Source organism: Lagenorhynchus albirostris, chromosome 10 (assembly GCF_949774975.1).
Source record: "Lagenorhynchus albirostris chromosome 10, mLagAlb1.1, whole genome shotgun sequence".
In the NCBI taxonomy this organism is placed as follows: Eukaryota; Metazoa; Chordata; class Mammalia; order Artiodactyla; family Delphinidae; genus Lagenorhynchus; species Lagenorhynchus albirostris.
The window spans coordinates 83,429,679-83,449,076 of NC_083104.1; the positions used below are offsets into that span (position 1 = coordinate 83,429,679).

A 19,398-nucleotide genomic window follows, 5' to 3' on the forward strand; every position below is an offset into this window, starting at 1 on the left:
TCTTGCGTTCTGATTGGGCAGAACTAATTTCTGAAGGTTTCTTGAACAGCCACCAATCAGACATAGGACTTCGACTTACCTTATTTGCATAAGAGGTTCTATATAAATGAGGTACTTTGCGCATTTAGTATTTTTTGTCGCTGTACGTTGCTTGTTTTTATAGATCATGCCTGAGCTGGCGAAGTCCGCTCTGGCCCCGAAGAAAGGCTCTAAGAAGGCGGTGACCAAAGCGCAGAAGAAGGATGGCAAGAAACGGAAGCGCAGCCGCAAGGAGAGCTACTCCGTGTACGTGTACAAGGTGCTGAAGCAGGTCCACCCGGACACCGGCATCTCGTCTAAGGCCATGGGCATCATGAATTCGTTCGTCAACGACATTTTCGAGCGCATCGCGGGCGAGGCGTCCCGCCTGGCGCACTACAACAAGCGCTCGACCATCACGTCCAGGGAGATTCAGACGGCCGTGCGCCTGCTGCTGCCCGGGGAGTTGGCCAAGCACGCCGTGTCCGAGGGCACCAAGGCTGTCACCAAGTACACCAGCGCCAAGTAAATTTGTCAAGTAACTTTTACATCTAACCCCAAAGGCTCTTTTAAGAGCCACTAAGTTGTCAGTATTAGAGCTGAAAACACGAACTCTGAATTTAGGTTTAAGTTCTAGCGATAACGTGAGGTATTGAGAATTCCATTGTACTGAATCACACGTACTGTGGTCGTAAATTGCCTCTGAATAGAAGGAAACCAATTATACTACCAAGTGCTTCAGTAACACGGCCCTTAGATCTGGTAAGTTAACACGTGAACACAAAGAGAATCATTCTTGTTTCGGGGGTCTTCTGTGTGAAGTACAGTGGCTTCCTGTTAAGTCTTAACAGCCTCTGTCACGTGTCCTTTTTTTCTCCACCACCAGTGTTCTAATGTGCATTTATGTGTTAGTAAACTTGGTCTCCAATGACCTAAAATGCAGCCTTTTAACTCAGCAGTTATCTCGTCCAGCCCATTTGGGGTCAGGACAATGCTAGAACTCTGCGCCGCCCTCCCTGCCCCCCCGCCCCCCCACCCTCACCCCCAGCCAGGAGGAACAAAGTCTGCAAGGCAAAGAGAAACATGTCTTCAGAGTAAAGATATGTAATATGAGGGCTCACAAAAAAGATCTTATAAAAAAAAAAAAAGATCTTATGTGGCCAATTTACTAGTTTATAAAAAACATACGTCTAGAGAAACAAGTAACAGATGGGTGGTAAAATGGGGAAAAATAAGGTCATATCCCTCACCCGACATTAAGAAATATAAAGGACTGGAGGGAGATTTTAGAGTTGGGCCTGAGTCCGGGCCTCTGGTCTCATAAAACTCAGGCCTCCAGACAAATCCAACCCGCAGCCGAGAAGCTAGTTGGAGGCCCCACCCGTGCCCGGGGGAATCTTGCCCCGCGATCACTACTGTGCTCAGTCCATTTTCCACACCCTAGAGTTAACTACGTGAACTGCCTTGAGCGATCCACTTTAAATGGTTTACACTTTAAATGGTTTAAGACACCAGCGTACAAACAGATTGTTACTTTAGCCCTTTCCTGAAAACTTGGGGGCCCTAAAAAGGGCCTTTTTAATAAACAAACAGGATCAAACTTTTTTCTTTTAGCCGCCGAAGCCGTAGAGGGTGCGTCCTTGGCGCTTGAGCGCGTACACTACGTCCATGGCCGTGACCGTCTTGCGCTTGGCGTGCTCGGTGTAAGTGACGGCGTCCCGGATCACGTTCTCCAAGAACACCTTCAGCACCCCACGGGTCTCCTCGTAGATGAGACCAGAGATGCGCTTGACACCTCCACGCCGGGCCAGGCGGCGGATGGCGGGCTTGGTGATGCCCTGGATATTATCGCGCAAAACTTTGCGGTGGCGCTTGGCGCCCCCTTTCCCCAAACCTTTCCCCCCCTTACCACGTCCAGACATTCTCAGGAAATTGAGCAGAAAACTGCACTCAACTTGTCGCAGCTCCTTTTAAAAAGTAACCTCTGCGGACCAGAGTGAAAACCAAAAGAGCTGTGGCGGGAATCCCTCTGGGTTGGGGGAGGGGACCTAAAGACCTATAGGAACAAGCCGGCCGTACTACTCCCGTTTGTTCTCTTTCAGTTAATTCTTTTGATTCCTCAAGACCTAGGCTATTTTTCTCCCCTTTTCTCATTTAATTTGTTTCGCTCCTCATCCTCGTTAAGCAACAAAACTTTAATATTGTAGATGATACATAAAATAGCACAGAGAATAAAATATTCTGCTTTTATCTCTACCTATATACATGTGTCTTCTTTCTCTACCAGTATTTGCATACGGTTAATACCATTTTGTGAAGTTTTTCTCCTAATATATGGGGGAAATATACTACCTAGAAATAGAGCAAGATGGGCTAATAAAATAGAGAATTTCAAGATCTTCCAGGTATATTGCTAAATTCTCTTCCACCAAATGTGTGTCAATTTCCATTTTTAATATAAATTCCTATTATTATTTTACTGATAATGGGTAGCATCATTAAAAAAATTTAACTCTATAACAATCCAGACTTGGTTTCTTATATAGAGAATTAACTTTTAAAAAATTAACCAGCTGGCTCATCAGTATAACATAGTAAATATTTTCTCCACTTATTTGAGGAACTTTATTGATCGTTTATTGAATATTTCACTTAAAATTATTTCTTGAGTTTTTATTCTGCTGATCAGTCTATGTATAGTGCTCTAGCATTTAATTATTTGTAATGTTGAAAAATAAGTATTTGCCAGTGAATTCATACCTCATAATTATTTATTTCAAATTAATTTCTACTATTATAGGAAAATAAATCATTTTATCTAGCTGCAACAAAGTAGTTATTTTAGTACTCTTAACTGTATTAAATCTATACAGTTTATTAGGGTAAATTTGTTATTTTTGAAGTACTGTGTCCTCCTAACCTGCAAAATACTGAATCTGGGTCTTTAAATGTCTCAGTAGATTTTTTTTTCTAGGTAACATATAATTAAAATTTTTTTTAACTTTCATTAATTAGAAGAGCAGTTAATTTGTCATTAGTGAACAAGTAGAAAATTCAAATGCAGAGAAAAGAAAGTCTATCTTTGTCTTTCTAAGAAAGCCTTTATTAAAAGAATGATTATATATTTCAAACATTCTTGGTTGTATATACTTAATTTAAAAAATATATACTATTTTACTATTGCCTAAATTCTGAGAAATTTTAATCCCTTCTTTCAGCATTAGCATATAATCCCATTGTTATTCAATGATTTTCTTTCACTTTCCTTTATTTCAATGAGAGTTACTTTTAGCAAGGTTGCAATACAGTATTTTCAAAGTACTCCTATAAACTATAAATTTCATAAAATAAATAAAAACCTTTGCAAAAACAAAACTGTTTCAACCAACAGGAACAAAATTCAGTATATATTACAGAGATGGGTATATATCCAGCATAATTCAACAGGTTAATTTAAGGGCAAATACAAGTTGAAAATAAGAGGCTTAATTCTCCTTGAGGGTCCCTTTCCTTTCCTTTTTCTCTATCAAAATTTCTTTCTCTGTCCTTTCCAAATGTATGCCAGCCTCTTAACTCAGGAAAGTTTCCTCAAGGAGCTTAGAGTCCGCTCTTTAATCATCAAGGAACATAGTACTCTATTTCCCAGTTTCCTGACTCCAGATTGCAAAACCTACCTAATGTAATGGGTAGTATCTACTTACCTATATAAAAGAGTGAGATTTTTTTCTCTATCTTTGCAATCTCTTTAAAAGATTGCCCGTGTAGAGCATAATATTTTGAATAAGCATTAAGCTTATTCAATAATAAACTTTCTTTTCTTTTGTTTTACATTATATTTCCCCAACATTAGTTAACTGGAATATATTTTACAGACCCTTCTCTACTTTTTAAAAAAATATTTATTTATTTATTTGGCTGAGCCAAGTCTTATGCGGACCTTCGTTGCAGCCTGCGGGGTCTTTAGCTGCGGCATGCAGGGCTGGAACCCAGGCCCTTTGCATTGTGAGCGTGGAGTCTTAACCACTGGACCAACAGGGGAGGCCCCCTTCTCTACTTTAAAAATGGGTAAAATGCCCACCAACTATTAACCTCCCTTCCTATCTGATTTCATGAGTTTTTGCATAACAACTAGTGATTATAAGACTAGCAATGGATGGATATCTGAAAAGTTTGTCAGATTCTTTATAATTTCTGAAATTGATAAGCAAAGGTTTATTGTTCTATAAACATACAATATATTATTTTATAAAAATACAATGCTCTTCGGGCCGTTTTCTAACATAGTAACTGACTTAATATGTCGAGATGAACAGTTCAAATCAAATATTTTCTTTGTGGCTTTATGTTCTTTCACTATTGAAGGGCAGCTGAATATGTCACCCCAAAGTATGCCTCTTTGTCATAAGGGTTATTTTGAACTAATTATTTTTGAGAAACAGCATAGACAGGTGAATCTCTGAAAACAGAAGTTACCTTTTTGTTAGAGACACATATGTATAGAGGAAAGCTACATTTGTGTCTCCCTCTGTATACTATGAAGAGAAGGATGATCCGAAATCATGAAAAAGATCTTATGGGAGAAGGCACCCACTTTAACCTGCATAACAAACCCTTGTTTATTATGCGTTTTTCTGATAATGTGTCCCCCCTCCCCTACACAACTTTCTTTTGTCTTTAGCTAAAGATGGTGTGTAAGGTGGTGGCTTGGGCCATCTTGAGGAGTTTACTCATTTTTCCTGTGTCTCTCCTGTATACATGAGGTTTACATGTTAATATAATTTTGGTGGTTTTTCTCTTTTTAATTTGTCTTTTATTCTAGGTAGTCTCAGCCAAGAATTCAAAAGGAAATTTCTTTTTCCTACACAGTACAAATCAAATCCAGCAGCAAACTATTGGTTACACTTGTGAAATATATCCTATACCTAACCATTGTCTATTACCCCAATTTAAGCCAAACCACCATTATCTCTCAAAAAGACCACTGCAATAGCTTCCTAATTTATATCATTACTTCTAAACTTTGTATTCACCATACAGTTGCCTTAGTGAACTTTCACAAGAAATGTAAATCAAGTTATGCCATTCCTCTGTTCAAAACTCTTAGAATGATTTGCAGAAACTTACAGCATGGCATATAAAACCCTACATGATCATAAAGCCCTACATGATCTGACCTCTGCCTATCTCTGTGAACTCACTTTCTACCCTTGCTTTCTCTGCTCTTGATCTTCCTTAAATATTCTTGATCTTAAACTTGATCTTTAACTTTCTATCTCAAAATGCCCAAATAGATGGCCAAATGCCCAAATAGTTTGGGCAGAATAGATGCCCAAACTGACTGTAATGGATATACAAATGTCTACAAATATAAGAAAAAAATGTTCAATTACATTATTAACCCACAACATTGGATTTAAATTAAAAAAAAAACCCTTAAAAGAATTGTAATGCGAGAGTTTTAATTTGCTTTAAAACTTTTGTTTAGAAATATTCTGTGTATCATTTAAAATATAATGCATGAGTTCAGATTTTTTATATTAATACAGACAACAGTATACATCAACAAAATATTAGTATTTGGTGTTGAAGGGGAGCAGACTAGGCCACCCCAAAATACACCATTTAGCATAAGGATTATTTCGCTGAACGGAGGCGTTTGAGATGAAGCAGATCCAAGAAAATCTTGCTTTCCTTCTGTTTCCCTAAAAGCAGGACACAGATTTACAGAGATGTCCCTCCTCCTCTCTTTCCCAGGAAGAACAAAGGTTAATCCTAGTAAACAACTTTAGACCCTTATCAATGGAGAAGGCATCAATTTAAATATGCCTAACAAAGTTTACCCTTGTTTCCCCGGTAACCTCCCCGTACCTGACCTCCCTACATCTCCATCTTTAGCGGCAGATGGTATTTAAGCTGGAGTTCTTTTTATTTGTTTTGTTTTGTTTTTTGGCCGCACCTCACAGCTTGCGGGATCTTAATTCCCTGACCAGGGATTGAACTCGAGACCTTGGCAGTGAAAGCCACCAGGGAATTCCCTGGAATTCTAAGGCACCTCTAGAGGTACTCATTTTTCCCTGGGTTTCTCCCATGTATAGATGAGGTATAGTTGTTAAGAAACTTGTTTTTCTCTTTCGAATTTGGCTTTTATTACAGGGCTTGTTACCCGAAAACTGGGTTCGCCTCTTGGTGGGTGTCGTACCAAAAGACAGAACCAAGCCAAAGATCAGGAGAAGGAAGGAAGAATTTATTACTACTTGCAGCAAGTAAGGAGAACACCAGGGATCTTCCCAAAGCTGTCTCCCTGAACAGCAAAACTGGGGAAGTTTTAAGCTAAGGGTACATGCATATTCATGAAGGGGCTCGAGCAGAGAATTCAGCACAGAATTGGGGCAAAGGTTGACGGAGTCCAAGCTTTAGTTGATCTGAAGTCACTAAGGGGCAAAATTATCATTCCATTCTCCACCTAGGTGGGGGCCTTAGTTCCTGCAGAACTCAAAGACTGTATCAGATTTTTATCTATATCCCTTGAGGAGGAACTAGGGCTTTTATTGTTGAACTATTGTTTCTTGACTGCTTTTCCTTTGTTCCTGCACTCCCTTACTTTCCTTAAGATCATTGATTACTAAGACACGTTCAAGGGCAAGCATTAGATCACGCTTAGATCACAAAATGGCTTAGGCCAAAATGGCTTCTCTTATGTAAATAAAGCCATTCCTGGGAATTACCCGGTGGTCCAGTGGTTAGGATTCCACGCTTTCACTGCCAAGAGCCCGGGTTCAATCCCTGGTCAGGTGCGGGGACCCCCTAACCTATCTGCCTACAGACTCTCAGCCAAAAACTCGGAAGGGTGGAGGAAAAAGTATGTTTTTTCCCTACAATTGGAAGACATATTTAAAGACAGAACAATTGAATAATGAATGAAATCATTTGGGTTACATAACTTCTAAAAAGCCTATGAAAAGTCAAATATTTTACTGTTTTTTGATGGGTCATTTGAGTGTCTAGCATTGTTAGATATTGTTGTTGGCATTTCTTTTTATTTCAAGAAGTCTTATTTATACTAGGATTGGAAGAAGTTCTATTTTAAGTACAAAAAACAAAGACAATAAAAGGGTATGAATAATTATATGAGATATTAGAAGACTTAAGTGCTAAAGAAATTCCAGCTATGAAGAGGCAGTTTCAGTGAAAAATCATAATTAAGTTGCAAAAGAATGGGTTAGATTGACCAAATCTTACAGCAACGGTTTTTCACCTGGGATCCATATATGCCACAATGCCTCTGAGGATAAAAATCAGCAGAATGTGGATGGGGCGGTGGCAGTAGTGGTGAGGGGGGAAGTCCATGAGTTTAGAAGGAGAAAAATATATATTTTAATTAACCTTTAACTGAACATTGGCATTTCACTTTATTATGAATTTAGGCCTCAAACCTCAGTACCTGTTACTTTGTTACCCAGTGGAAATCACAGATGTTTCATTTTTCATAACAATTGCTGCGTTATCTTAAACCATCTTTTATACTTATCTTATTACTGATGGCAGTTAGGCTCCCCAAAAGATTGTGTTATGTACTGTGTTAATTATATAAGTGCATATGTCACTCTATCAAATTTACTTTTAAAAATACTTTGATAACTGTAATGTAATAAATTTTTTGCAATTTTTGCATTTTGTACACTTAAAACATTATTCTGAGAAGTTTCCACTTAGTCACCACACAGCCAAAGGTGTTCATGATATTCAAGAAAAAAAAGTTAACGTCTTTTATTTTGAGATGACATCAATTCAAAGAGTTCAGTGAGTGGAGAGTAAGAGGCTAGATACTGCGACCTAGGCAGTAAAAACCATTGGCAGGGGTATTCCTTATTTGGTTACAGCAACAGAAGTTACTTGTCATGTCACATCAAATAACTCTTTCAAAGGTAACCCTATCAGCTTTGCTGACTTGGTTTCTGTCAGGAGCCCACAACACACTACATTTCTCCACTACTTATCAACTACTTTGTCGAACCATATCATAATCCTCTATATTATTTTCCTTACACCACACTTAAAGTCTACGAGGCAGAAGTTTAAGTCTGCGTGATTGGCAACACTTTACATTTCAATAGCAATAGTTATGGAAAACATTTCCTCAAATGTCTTGATAGGTTTAAAGTTTGTTAGAAATAACTAACCTGTCAAGTTCTCCTGAGGCAACAGCATTTGAGATTTAGGCCGCAACCCAAATATGAGAAACCTTTCTCGTGCTCCAGAGTGGTGTCACATCTACAGATGTAATCCCAATATTTTAACGTAGCAACATTGCCTCGTGGCACATGTACTGTTAGGGAAAACGTATGTGGCTGACAGTATTTGGGTGAGGGAGACTATCGTGCCACGAAGCTCCCCGTTGATCTGTAGGGGAACTGGATGTCCTTGGGCATGATGGTGACGCGCTTGGCGTGATGACACACAAGTTGGTGTCCTCGAAGAGCCCCACCAGGTAGGCCTCGCACGCCTCCTGCAGCGCCATCACGGCCGAGCTCTGGAAGCGCAGGTCGGTCTTTAAGTCCTGCGCGATCTCGCGCACCAGGCGCTGGAACGGCAGCTTGCGGATCAGCAGCTCCGTGGACTTCTGGTAGCGGCGAATCTCGCGCAGGGCCACCGTGCCGGGCCGGTAGCGGTGCGGCTTCTTCACGCCGCCCGTGGCCGGCGCGCTGCCGCAGGCCGCCTGGTCAGGCCCTTGCTGCACCGTCTGCTAAATTCGAGTCAGGGTAGTGCTTCTTTTGTACCAAAATATTTCAGAAACTGATGCTAATGGTTACCCGTGGACGCACACTTATTAAGGATTAGCGATAAAGTCCTAAGTCCGTAGATAATCACTGCAGCGAACTTTCTTTAAAACGTGATAAAATGTTTTTCTTACTTTGCTTTCAACAAAGCAGAGGATGGGAAAGGGACTCAGGCTTTTATTAAATCTCACTACCCCTTTTCATCGTCCAACGTAACAAATGTTAAAACTCTTTTACAGAAAATATGGGTGGCCCTGAGAAGAGCCTTTGGTTTGAATTTATCCGAGCTGCTATAATCTAGGCAATTACTTGCCCTTGGCCTTGTGGTGGCTCTCGGTCTTTTTGGGCAGCAGCACGGCCTGGATATTGGGCAGTACGCCACCTTGAGCGATGGTGACTTTGCCGAGCAGCTTGTTGAGCTCCTCGTCGTTGCGGATGGCCAGCTGCAAGTGGCGCGGGATGATACGCGTCTTCTTGTTGTCGCGAGCAGCGTTGCCCGCCAGCTCCAGGATCTCCGCGGTCAGGTACTCCAGCACCGCCGCCAGGTACACCGGCGCGCCGGCCCCGACACGCTCGGCGTAGTTGCCCTTGCGGAGCAGGCGGTGCACTCGGCCCACGGGAAACTGCAGCCCCGCCCGTGAAGAGCGGGTCTTGGCCTTGGCGCGAGCTTTCCCGCCTTGCTTGCCTCGTCCAGACATCATGAAACCAACGACGACACGTCAGAAGTCTTTCAGAACGAAAGCGTAGGGGCAGCACTTCTTATAACCCTTATTGGGCGCGCTAAAAGAGATATGTCATTGGTTAGGATTGTGGCTTCATTTTAACCAATGGAAAGGCGGCAGTAGGATTCTTGCGTTGTGATTGGGTAGAACTAATTTCTTACGGCTTCTTAAACAGCCACCAATCAGACACAAGACTTTAACTTATCACCTTATTTGCATAAGAGTTTCTATATAAAAGGGACACATCGTATCTTTTACCACGCTATTTCTCTTTCTCTTAAATTCTTTTGAGTTGCTTTTCATCATGCCGGAAGCAGCTAAATCTGCTCCTGCTCCGAAAAAGGGCTCCAAAAAGGCGGTAACTAAGGCGCAGAAGAAAGATGGTAAGAAGCGCAAACGCAGCCGCAAGGAGAGTTATTCCATCTATGTGTACAAGGTGCTGAAGCAGGTCCACCCGGACACCGGTATCTCGTCTAAGGCCATGGGCATCATGAACTCGTTTGTCAACGACATTTTCGAGCGCATCGCGGGCGAGGCGTCGCGCCTGGCGCATTACAACAAGCGTTCGACCATCACGTCCAGGGAGATCCAGACGGCCGTGCGCTTGCTGCTGCCCGGGGAGTTGGCCAAGCACGCCGTGTCCGAGGGCACCAAGGCTGTCACCAAGTACACCAGCGCCAAGTAAACAGTGAGTTGGCTGCAAACAATTTAACGGCTCTTTTAAGAGCCACCATATGCTCAATAGAGAGAGCTGGTGCTGGTTTTGTTTCTGCGCTGGGCCTTCGTAGCTCATTACAGTATTTAGTCTGCGAAGTAGACCAGTTACTGAACAGTCCTTTAGGACTTTGCTGTCACGGTAAGCTTGAGATACGCTAACCTCAAAAATGTTACCTGACCCTGGCAAAGCTCTGGAACTCCTTGTAACCCTGCCCCGGCCTTTTCATTGTCGTTTAGGTACTTCGTATATTTAAAAGGGTTCAGATACCAATTCTGTTACCATTTAGGGTTAAGTAACGGGGGAGGAGCTAATTTTTAAATTCGTAGTAAATCCAAATACTCATGGCTCTGGGACAAAGAATTGGATTCCTGCGGGGGTTCAGAGATTGCGCGGGCAGTTTAAATTTGCCTGGGCGCCCGCTCTTTCCCTCCACGGCCTGATTGGTTGCCGGCATCCAGGAAGAGACCGGGGCTTTCGGTGCGCGGGAGGAATCCACTTCCTGCTTCTCAGTCTAGCACACAGAAGCTCTTTAATCAACATTTTCGGGTAGTTCCTGCTTTTTTCATTTTTGTCTTTTTCTTAGTGCTTTTTCCCTTTCGAGAATGAGATTTAATTAAAAAATCAAAATTTTCTTTGGAGAGAAGGGAACTTGGTGGATGTGATTTTCAGCCTGAGAAATACCAGCGCTTTATTTCTAATTAGAATATTGCTTTCGTTTTGCCCTATATCCATATAATAGGAAACATTGCAAGACTAAACATGACTATTTGGGGTCCGATGAAGGCGAGAAGCTTGAGGGCGTTTATCTCAAACTTTTTTCTGAAAAAAATCCGTTTCTATTTTAAAGTTGCTTTGGTTGGTATTTTTAATGCTATTTTAACCTTGCCTGGAACCAGTGAAGAAAAACAAATTCCGCGTCGTTCAGGTTGTCATAAATGAGAACCAGGCACTCAACAAACAATGCTTCTCTATATTACGGTTGTTTAAAATTACGTGTCTCTTTCAGGTCAAAAGCTATTATCTATAAAATTTGGAAGCTTCCACTATGGCTGATTTTTTATTTAGGTCGTGATTTTCAATGAATTTAATTTACGTAAATAAGTTACCTAATTTATCTAAAATGGATCTAAATTTAGCATAGTAATAATGTCTAAAAGCAATTAATATTTGTTAAATCCACTGTCAAATGTACTCTTCCCCTTTGTTGACCCAAAGCCTACCCATGTTTCAACGCCCACTTCAGCCTTGCCTGCCCTCTGAAATTTCTTCCCTTTTTTGAGCTTTTTCTAACAGCTTGTCCAGAATTTGGAAACTGCCTCCATAGTGTCTCATATCTATTTGAGCTGCTACTAACTGGCTTGTTGTGTGTTTCCATATAGAGAATGTACACTCAACATGACATGAAAAATAAAGAAAGGAAGAAAGAAAAAAAGTTATTTTCTTTCACCATCTCCATCCCACACTAATGGTAACCGAGTCCTGTAAATAAACAGAACATAAATGATTTTTGTTTCTTGTTGTGTCATGTGTCACGTGAGCCTCCCATCTTCTCCATTAATCCAAATAATTAGATGATAATTTCCAAGCTAAATACTTTTTTGGTTGTTTCTTTGTCTTTTAGTATATAGCAATCAGAATAAAATCTGTGGAAGAAGGAGAGGGATTGGAATAGAAGGTGAGTCATCCTTTATCCCCAGATGAAAATTCATAAAGACTAAATTTTTGAAAACTATAAAGTTGAAAAGTCCCAGCCAATTCTCCTATTACGCAGAAAATTAAACTGCCTAAGAGATATATAAACTAGGTAAATAAATCAAATCTTTATCTTTGGGCCTGTTTGCACCTTGATGGAATTCCCTTATGAGTAAGGGGAGGATTTACTCCTTTGCTTGAAAAACCAAATGCTATCAGTTTATCTCATCGTTCAAGGCTAAACTAACACAGTATGTCATTTGAAAAAATGTACGTTGTGGTGTATTTTATCACAAAAGAAATAGACATTTGTTGCTCACAATACTTAGAACTAACTGCCAGGTCTTCCCCAGAGGTGACAAATCAGGATGACGCCTTGACTGTTGCCTTAGATGAACCAGCTGGTTGTAAAGGACTTTTTTTCAAGGTACATTAAATGATTATATTTCCTTTTCTACTGTACACATATTTCTTTCTAAACTAATCTACAACGCTTATTGAAATCAAGGCACCCATTCCCTCAGAAGTTAATAGAGACACACTGACAGAGTCTGTCAAAAGATTAGTGGCTCTATATGTAGATGCCATGCAGATATCTGTTCTTCAATTATAACTTTATCTTTGTTATGTTAAAGTTAATTTCATTATAATACAAATTTCTGTTAATTTTATTTTCAATTGTTGATGATATATGGAAAATACTCAATTAGTAATAACTACATTTACAAACTATCCATTGATTTCAATAAATTTTGTCCTGGATGAGGCAGGGATTTGTCTTCAATGAGGTAGACACTTATTCTAGATTTGGATGTGCTTCACTTTCTCTTATGTTGTTGCTAGCAAGACTATCTGTGGACTTAATGAATACTTTATACCTCACATCTCACAGAATTTTTTTAACTGATCTCAATACATTATAGAGAAAAAGTAAGGCAATGTACAAATGGCAATGAGACTTACTGCAGGCTTTTTTTTTTAACATCTTTATTGGAGTATAATTGATTTACAATGGTGTGTTAGTTTCTGCTTTATAACAAAGTGAATCAGTTATACATATACATATGTCCCCATATCTCTTCCCTCTTGCATCTCCCTCCCTCCCACCCTCCCTATCCCACCCCTCTAGGTGGTCACAAAGCACCCAGCTGATCTCCCTGTGCTATGCGGCTGCTTCCCACTAGCTATCTGTTTTATGTTTGATAGTGTATATATGTCCATGCCACTCTCACTTTGTCCCAACTTCCCCCTCCCTGTATCCTCAAGTCCATTCTCTAGTAGGTCTGCATCTTTATTCCCATCTTGCCCCTAGGTTCTTCATGACCGTTTTTTTTTTTTTTTTTTAGATTTCATATATATGTGTTAGCATATGGTATTTGTTTTTCTCTTTCTGACTTACTTCACTCTGTATGGCAGTCTCTAGGTCCATCCACCTCACTACAAATAACTCAGTTTCGTTCTTTTTTATGGCTGAGTAATATTCTATTTTATATATGTTCCACATCACCTTTATCCATTCATCTGTTGATGGACACTTCTGTTGCTTCCATGTCCTGGCTATTGTAAATAGAGCGGTAATAAACATTTTGGTACATGACTTCTTTTGAATTATGGTTTTCTCAGGATATATGCCCAGTAGTGGGATTGCTGGGTCATATCGTAGTTCTATTTTTAGTTTTTTAAGGAATGTCCATACTGTTCTCCATAGTGGCTGTATCAATTTACATTCTCACCAACAGTGCAAGAGAGTTCCCTTTTCTCCACACCCTCTCTAGCATTTATTGTTTGTAGATTTTTTGATGATGGCCATTCTGACCATTATGAGATGGTATCTCATTGTACTTTTGATTTGCAAATCTCTAATGATTAATGATGTTGAGCATTCTTTCATGTGTCTGTTGGCAATCTGTATATCTTCTTTGGAGAAATGTCTATGTAGGTCTTCTGCCCATTTTTGGATTGGGTTGGGTTTTTTTGTTTGTTTGTTTGTTTGTTTTTTTAATGTTGAGCTGCATGAGCTGCTTATAAATTTTGGAGATTAATCCTTTGTCAGTTGCTTCATTTGCAAATATTTTCTCCCATTCTGAAGGTTGTCTTTTCGTCTTGTTTATGGTTTCCTTTGCTGTGCAAAAGCTTTTAAGTTTCATTAGGTCCCATTTGTTTATTTTTATTTTTATTTCTATTTCTCTAGGAGGTGCGTCAAAAAGGATCTTGCTGTGATTTATGTCATAGAGTGTTCTGCCTATGTTTTCCTCTAAGAGTTTGATGGTGTCTGGCCTTACATTTAGGTCTTTAATCCATTTTGAGTTTATTTTTGTGTATGGTGTTAGGGAGTGTTCTAATTTCATTCTATCACATGTAGCTGTCCAGTTTTCCCAGCACCACTTATTGAAGAGGCTGTCTTTTCTCCACCGTATATTCTTGCCTCCTTTATCACAGATAAGGTGACCATATGTGCGTGGGCTTTATCTCTGGGCTTTCTATCCTGTTCCATTGATCTGTATTTCTGTTTCTGTGCCAGTACCATACTGTCTTGATTCTTCCAATCCAAGAACATGGTATATCCTCCATCTATTTGTATCATCTTTAATTTCTTTCATCAGTGTCTTATAATTTTCTGCATACAGGTCTTTTGTCTCCTTAGGTAGGTTTATTCCTAGATATTTTATTCTTTTTGTTGTAATGGTAAATGGGAATGTTTTCTTAATTTCACTTTCAGATTTTTCATCATTAGTGTATAGGAATGCAAGAGATTTCTGTGCATTAATTTTGTATCCTGCTACTTTACCAAGTTCATTGATTAGCTCTAGTAGTTTTCTGGTAGCATCTTTAGGATTCTCTATGTATAGTATCATGTCATCTGCAAACAGTGACAGCTCTACTTCTTTTCCAATTTGGATTCCTTTTATTTCTTTTTCTTCTCTGATTGCTGTGGCTAAAACTTCCAAAACTATGTTGAATAATAGTGGTGATAGTGGGCAACCTTGTCTTGTTCCTGATCTTAGTGGAAATGGTTTCAGTTTTTCACCATTGAGGACGATGTTGGCTGTGGGTTTGTCACATATGGCCTTTATTATGTTGAGGTAATTTCCCTCTGTGCCTACTTTCTGGAGAGTTTTTATTATAAATGGGTGTTGAATTTTGTCAAAAGCTTTCCCTGCATCTACTGAGATGATCATATGGTTTTTCTCCTTCAGTTTGTTAATATGGTTTATCACATTGATTGATTTGTGCATATTGAAGTATCCTTGCATTCCTGGGATAAACCCCACTTGATCATAGTGTATGATCCTTTTAATGTGCTGTTGGGTTCTGTTTGCTAGTATTTTGTTGAGGATTTTTGCATCTATGTTCATCAGTGATATTGGCCTGTAGTTTTCTTTCTTTGTGACATCTTTGTCTGGTTTTGATATCAGAGTGATGGTGGCCTCATAGAATGAGTTTGGGAGTGTTCCTCCCTCTGCTATATTTTGGAAGAGTTTGAGAAGGATAGGTGTTAGCTGTTCTCTAAATGTTTGATAGAATTCGCCTGTGAAGCCATCTGGTCCGGGGCTTTTGTTTGTTGGAAGATTTTAAATCACAGTTTCAATTTCAGTGCTTGTGATTGGTCTGCTCATATTTTCTGTTTCTTCCTGGTTCAGTCTCGGAATGTTGTGCTTTTCTAAGAATTGGTCCATTTCTTCCAGATTGTCCATTTTATTGGCATATATTTGCTTGTAGTAATCTCTCATGATCCTTTGTATTTCTGTCGTGGCAGTTGTTACTTCTCCTTTTTCATTTCTAATTCTATTGATTTGAGTCTTCTCCCTTTTTTTCTTGATGAGTCTGGCTAATGGTTTATCAATTTTGTTTATCTTCTCAAAGAACCAGCTTTTAGTTTTATTGATCTTTGCTATCGTTTCCTTCATTTCTTTTTCATTTATTTCTGATCTGATCTTTATGATTTCTTTCCTTCTGCTAACTTTGGGGTTTTTTTGTTCTTCTTTGTCTAATTGCTTTAGGTGCAAGGTAGGTTGTTTATTTGAGGTGTTTCTTGTTAAGGTAGGATTGTATTGCTATAAACTTCCCTCTTCAAAATGCTTTTGCTGCATCACACAGGTTTTGGGTCGTCGTGTTTTCATTGTCATTTGTTTCTAGGTATTTTTTTATTTCCTCTTTGATTTCTTCAGTGATCTCTTGGTTATTAAGTAGTGTGTTGCTGAGCCTCCATGTATTTGTATTTCTTACAAATTTTTTCCTGTAATTGATGTCTAGTCTCATAGCGTTGTGGTCAGAAAAGATACTTGATGTGATTTCAATTTTCTTAAATTTACCAAGGCTTGATTTGTGACCCAAGGTATGGTCTATCCTGGAGAATGTTCCATGAGCACTTGAGAAGAATGTGTATTCTGTTGCTTTTGGATGGAATGTCCTATAAATATCAATTAAGTCCATCTTGTTCAATGTAACATTTAAAGCTTGTGTTTCCTTATTTATTTTCATTTTGGATGATCTTTCCGTTGGTGAAAGTGGGGTGTTAAAGTCCCCTACTATGATTGTGTTACTGTCGATTTCCCATTTTATGGCTGTTAGTATTTGCCTTATGTATTGAGGTGCTCCTATGTTGGGTCCATAAATATTTACAATTGTTATATCTCCTTCTTGGATCGATCCATTGATCATTATGTAGTGTCCTTCTTTGTCGCTTGTAATAGTCTTTGTTTTAAAGTCTATTTTGTCTGATATGAGAATTGCTACTCCAGCTTTCTTTTGATTTCCATTTGCATGGAATATCTTTTTCCATCTCCTCACTTTCAATCTGTATGTGTCCCTAGGTCTGAAGTCGGTCTCTTGTAGACAGCATATATACAGCTCTTGTTTTTGTATCCATTCAGCCAATCTATGTCTTTTGGTTGGAGCATTTAATCCAGTTACATTTAAGGTAATTATCGATATGTATGTTCCTATTTTACTGCAGTCTTAATGTGTACCACATCCTTCGTTGATAAAGAAGCAGCCTTATCAATTATTGGGAGACTCAAAGTGGCACCTAGCAGTTTTACTGGAGTTCTGTTCAACTGGATACTGTATGTGTGCTGAATAGTGACAAAGAATTGGTGTAATTTCTCCCCTTGTCAAAACACATTTGTTAAAGAACTAAGAGGTAGGGCTTCCCTGGTGGCACAGTGGTCGAGAATCTGCCTGCCAATGCAGGGAACATGGGTTCGAGCCCTGGTCTGGGAAGATCCCACATGCCGTGGAGCAACTAGGCCCGTGAGCCACAACTACTGAGCCTGCGTGTCTGGAGCCTGTGCTCCGCAACAAAAGGCCGCGATAGTGAGAGGCCCGCGCACCGCGATGAAGAGTGGCCCCCGCTTGCCACAACTAGAGAAAGCCCTCGCACAGAAATGAAGACGCAATACAGCAAAATTAATTAATTAATTAATTAACTCCTACCCCCAACATCTTCTTTAAAACAAAACAAAACAAAACTAAGAGGTAGAAATGGAGTGGTACCACTGCTATTACACTTACTTAATTACCAACTTGAAAAAGTTTCACTTCCCATCCTTGCATCTCTGCTGTGTTTATTTTACTTTTTTTTTTTTTAAGAAGTTTTAGTATCCAAAGGAGGACTGACAAAATCAGGTAATTTCAGTCAAAATCCTAGTTTTGGAATTTGGAAGTTAATTCTAACATTTATTTGAGGATCAAAAGGGTAAAAAAAAATCCAAGAAACTCCTGAGGAGGTAGAATATGATTTAGTGATAAAAAAAGAGTCATATAACTATAATACTGGGTGGTATTGCACAGAAATGGACACATTTACCAGCTGAATTAGATAGAAAGGCAAAGATCGTATCTAATTTTTTGTTGAATCTTTAGAAATGAAAATGGTGAGGTGAGGAAAAGATAAGCTGTTCAAAAATTTGTCAGGACAATTGGTTACCCACAGAGGAAAAAAGACCCTTAAATGTAAAAGGAAAACCATTAAGCCTTTTTAGAAGGTAAGCTAAGAAAATATCTCACAGTACCAAAGGATTTCTTAAACAAGAAACAAAAGTTCTAACCATGAAGATAAGAGTGTTATGTTACACTTCATTAGAGGAGGCATTTTCTTTTTAAATTATTTTGCAGCATCAAGACTTTTATGTTCTTTCTTAATTTGGGAAGGACAGAATATTAGTGAATATCAATTTTAAATGAGGAAAGAGTTGAAAAGTCTATTTCTACTAAAATCTGACCTTGACCTCACTCAAGGTCAGATTTTAGTAGGTTCAAACCTTTCTTCTCTTCATTCTACTTTCTAATTCAGAATAATTAAAGTGTTAAGATGTCTTTTCTTATTTTGTCTATAGAGAAAACAAGTCATTTTTTTTATCATATAAGAAACTAAGATTTTCAGAATAAAAGAATTTCAATTATAACCTTAAAGATGTTAAGTTAAAAAAAATGGTACTGATGAACCTAGTGGCAGGGCAGGAATAAAGACGTAGACATAGAGAATGGACTTGAGGACACAGTGGGGAGGGGGAAGTTGGGGCGAAGTGAGAGTAGCATTGACATATATACATTAAAAAATGTAAAATAGTGAGCTAGTGGAAAGCGGCAGCATAGCACAGGGAGATCAGCTCGGTGCTTTGCGATGACCTAGAGGGGTGAGATAGGGAGGGTGGGTGGGAGGCTCAAGAGGGAGGGGATATGGGGATATGTGTATGCATATGGCTGATTCACTTTGTTGTACAACAGTAACTAACACAGTATTGTGAAGCAATTATATTCCAATAAAAATCTATTTAAAAGTGTTAAGTAAAAAACGCTTTTGACTTAAATTTGAATGGAAAACATCAGTAGGATCTTTTTTTTTTTTCCTTTTAAGAAAACCCTTATTTCCCCCATCACTTTTCAGAGAAAAGGTCTGCAAGCAATGACCACCCATGGACAATGAGCATTCCCATCACCCAGATTATAGTTTCTCAACTCCTTTTCCAAATAGCAAACTCAGATTTGGTTAAACGTCATGAATTAAAATAGATTTAAAAGACACAGTAACCAAATACCATTTGTAGATCTAATGGAATACCATTCAGACAAAATCATTGTAAAAAAATATTTGAGGCCATTGAGGATTTTTTTTTTAGTACTAGATATTGGATGATGTTAAAAATCATTTAAAATTTTTCTTAGGTGAGAAAATCTTGTATTTTATTTGACTCTGTATCCGTTAGGATGTTTGTGAAAATATTCATGATTGAAAAAATTATGTTTATGATTTCTTTACACTGCTACCCTCTCCCACAATGTACACCTGGATAATGAAACAAAGCAGATGTTGGTAATTGTTGAAGCATGTCTGATGGACACTTGGAGGTATGTTTTTGTGTACTTTGGGGTATACTTCAAGACGTCCATAATCCTTTCCCCGCTTCCCTCTCCCTTACCCCCCCCCAAAAAAAAAAAGGTTTCAAAAAAGCTGGCCCAATTAACGAAG

General features: G+C 39.0%; 4 protein-coding genes and 1 pseudogene across 4 annotated transcripts; 2 read left to right on the top strand and 3 right to left on the bottom strand.

The window, feature by feature from the left end:
* Window positions 1-166: 166 nt before the first annotated feature.
* Window positions 167-551, top strand: LOC132527620 (histone H2B type 1-K-like). Its single transcript, XM_060163524.1, has one exon. The coding sequence runs from the start codon at window positions 167-169 to the stop codon at window positions 545-547; it is 381 nt and encodes a 126-aa protein (XP_060019507.1). The 3' UTR covers window positions 548-551.
* Window positions 552-1,628: 1,077 nt separating this feature from the next.
* Window positions 1,629-1,943, bottom strand: LOC132527636 (histone H4). Its single transcript, XM_060163540.1, has one exon. It carries the CDS (start codon window positions 1,938-1,940, stop codon window positions 1,629-1,631), a length of 312 nt encoding a protein of 103 aa, XP_060019523.1. The 5' UTR covers window positions 1,941-1,943.
* A 5,636-nt stretch (window positions 1,944-7,579) lies between these two features.
* LOC132527939 (histone H3.1-like) lies at window positions 7,580-8,999 on the bottom strand (annotated as a pseudogene).
* Window positions 8,615-9,505, bottom strand: LOC132527599 (histone H2A type 1-like). Its single transcript, XM_060163500.1, has one exon. The coding sequence runs from the start codon at window positions 9,494-9,496 to the stop codon at window positions 9,101-9,103; it is 396 nt and encodes a 131-aa protein (XP_060019483.1). The 5' UTR covers window positions 9,497-9,505; the 3' UTR covers window positions 8,615-9,100.
* A 297-nt stretch (window positions 9,506-9,802) lies between these two features.
* LOC132527615 (histone H2B type 1-J-like) lies at window positions 9,803-11,887 on the top strand. The gene is made up of 2 exons (XM_060163519.1): window positions 9,803-10,205; window positions 11,857-11,887. The coding sequence occupies exon 1, from the start codon at window positions 9,822-9,824 to the stop codon at window positions 10,200-10,202; it is 381 nt and encodes a 126-aa protein (XP_060019502.1). The 5' UTR covers window positions 9,803-9,821; the 3' UTR covers window positions 10,203-10,205; window positions 11,857-11,887.
* The last annotated feature ends 7,511 nt before the right edge of the window (window positions 11,888-19,398 follow it).

Bases quoted from the DNA above. Each gene is read 5' to 3' on its own strand.
- LOC132527620 (XM_060163524.1), top strand. From the start codon at position 167: ATGCCTGAGCTGGCGAAGTCCGCTCTGGCCCCGAAGAAAGGCTCTAAG.
- LOC132527636 (XM_060163540.1), bottom strand. From the start codon at position 1,940: ATGTCTGGACGTGGTAAGGGGGGGAAAGGTTTGGGGAAAGGGGGCGCC.
- LOC132527599 (XM_060163500.1), bottom strand. From the start codon at position 9,496: ATGATGTCTGGACGAGGCAAGCAAGGCGGGAAAGCTCGCGCCAAGGCC.
- LOC132527615 (XM_060163519.1), top strand. From the start codon at position 9,822: ATGCCGGAAGCAGCTAAATCTGCTCCTGCTCCGAAAAAGGGCTCCAAA.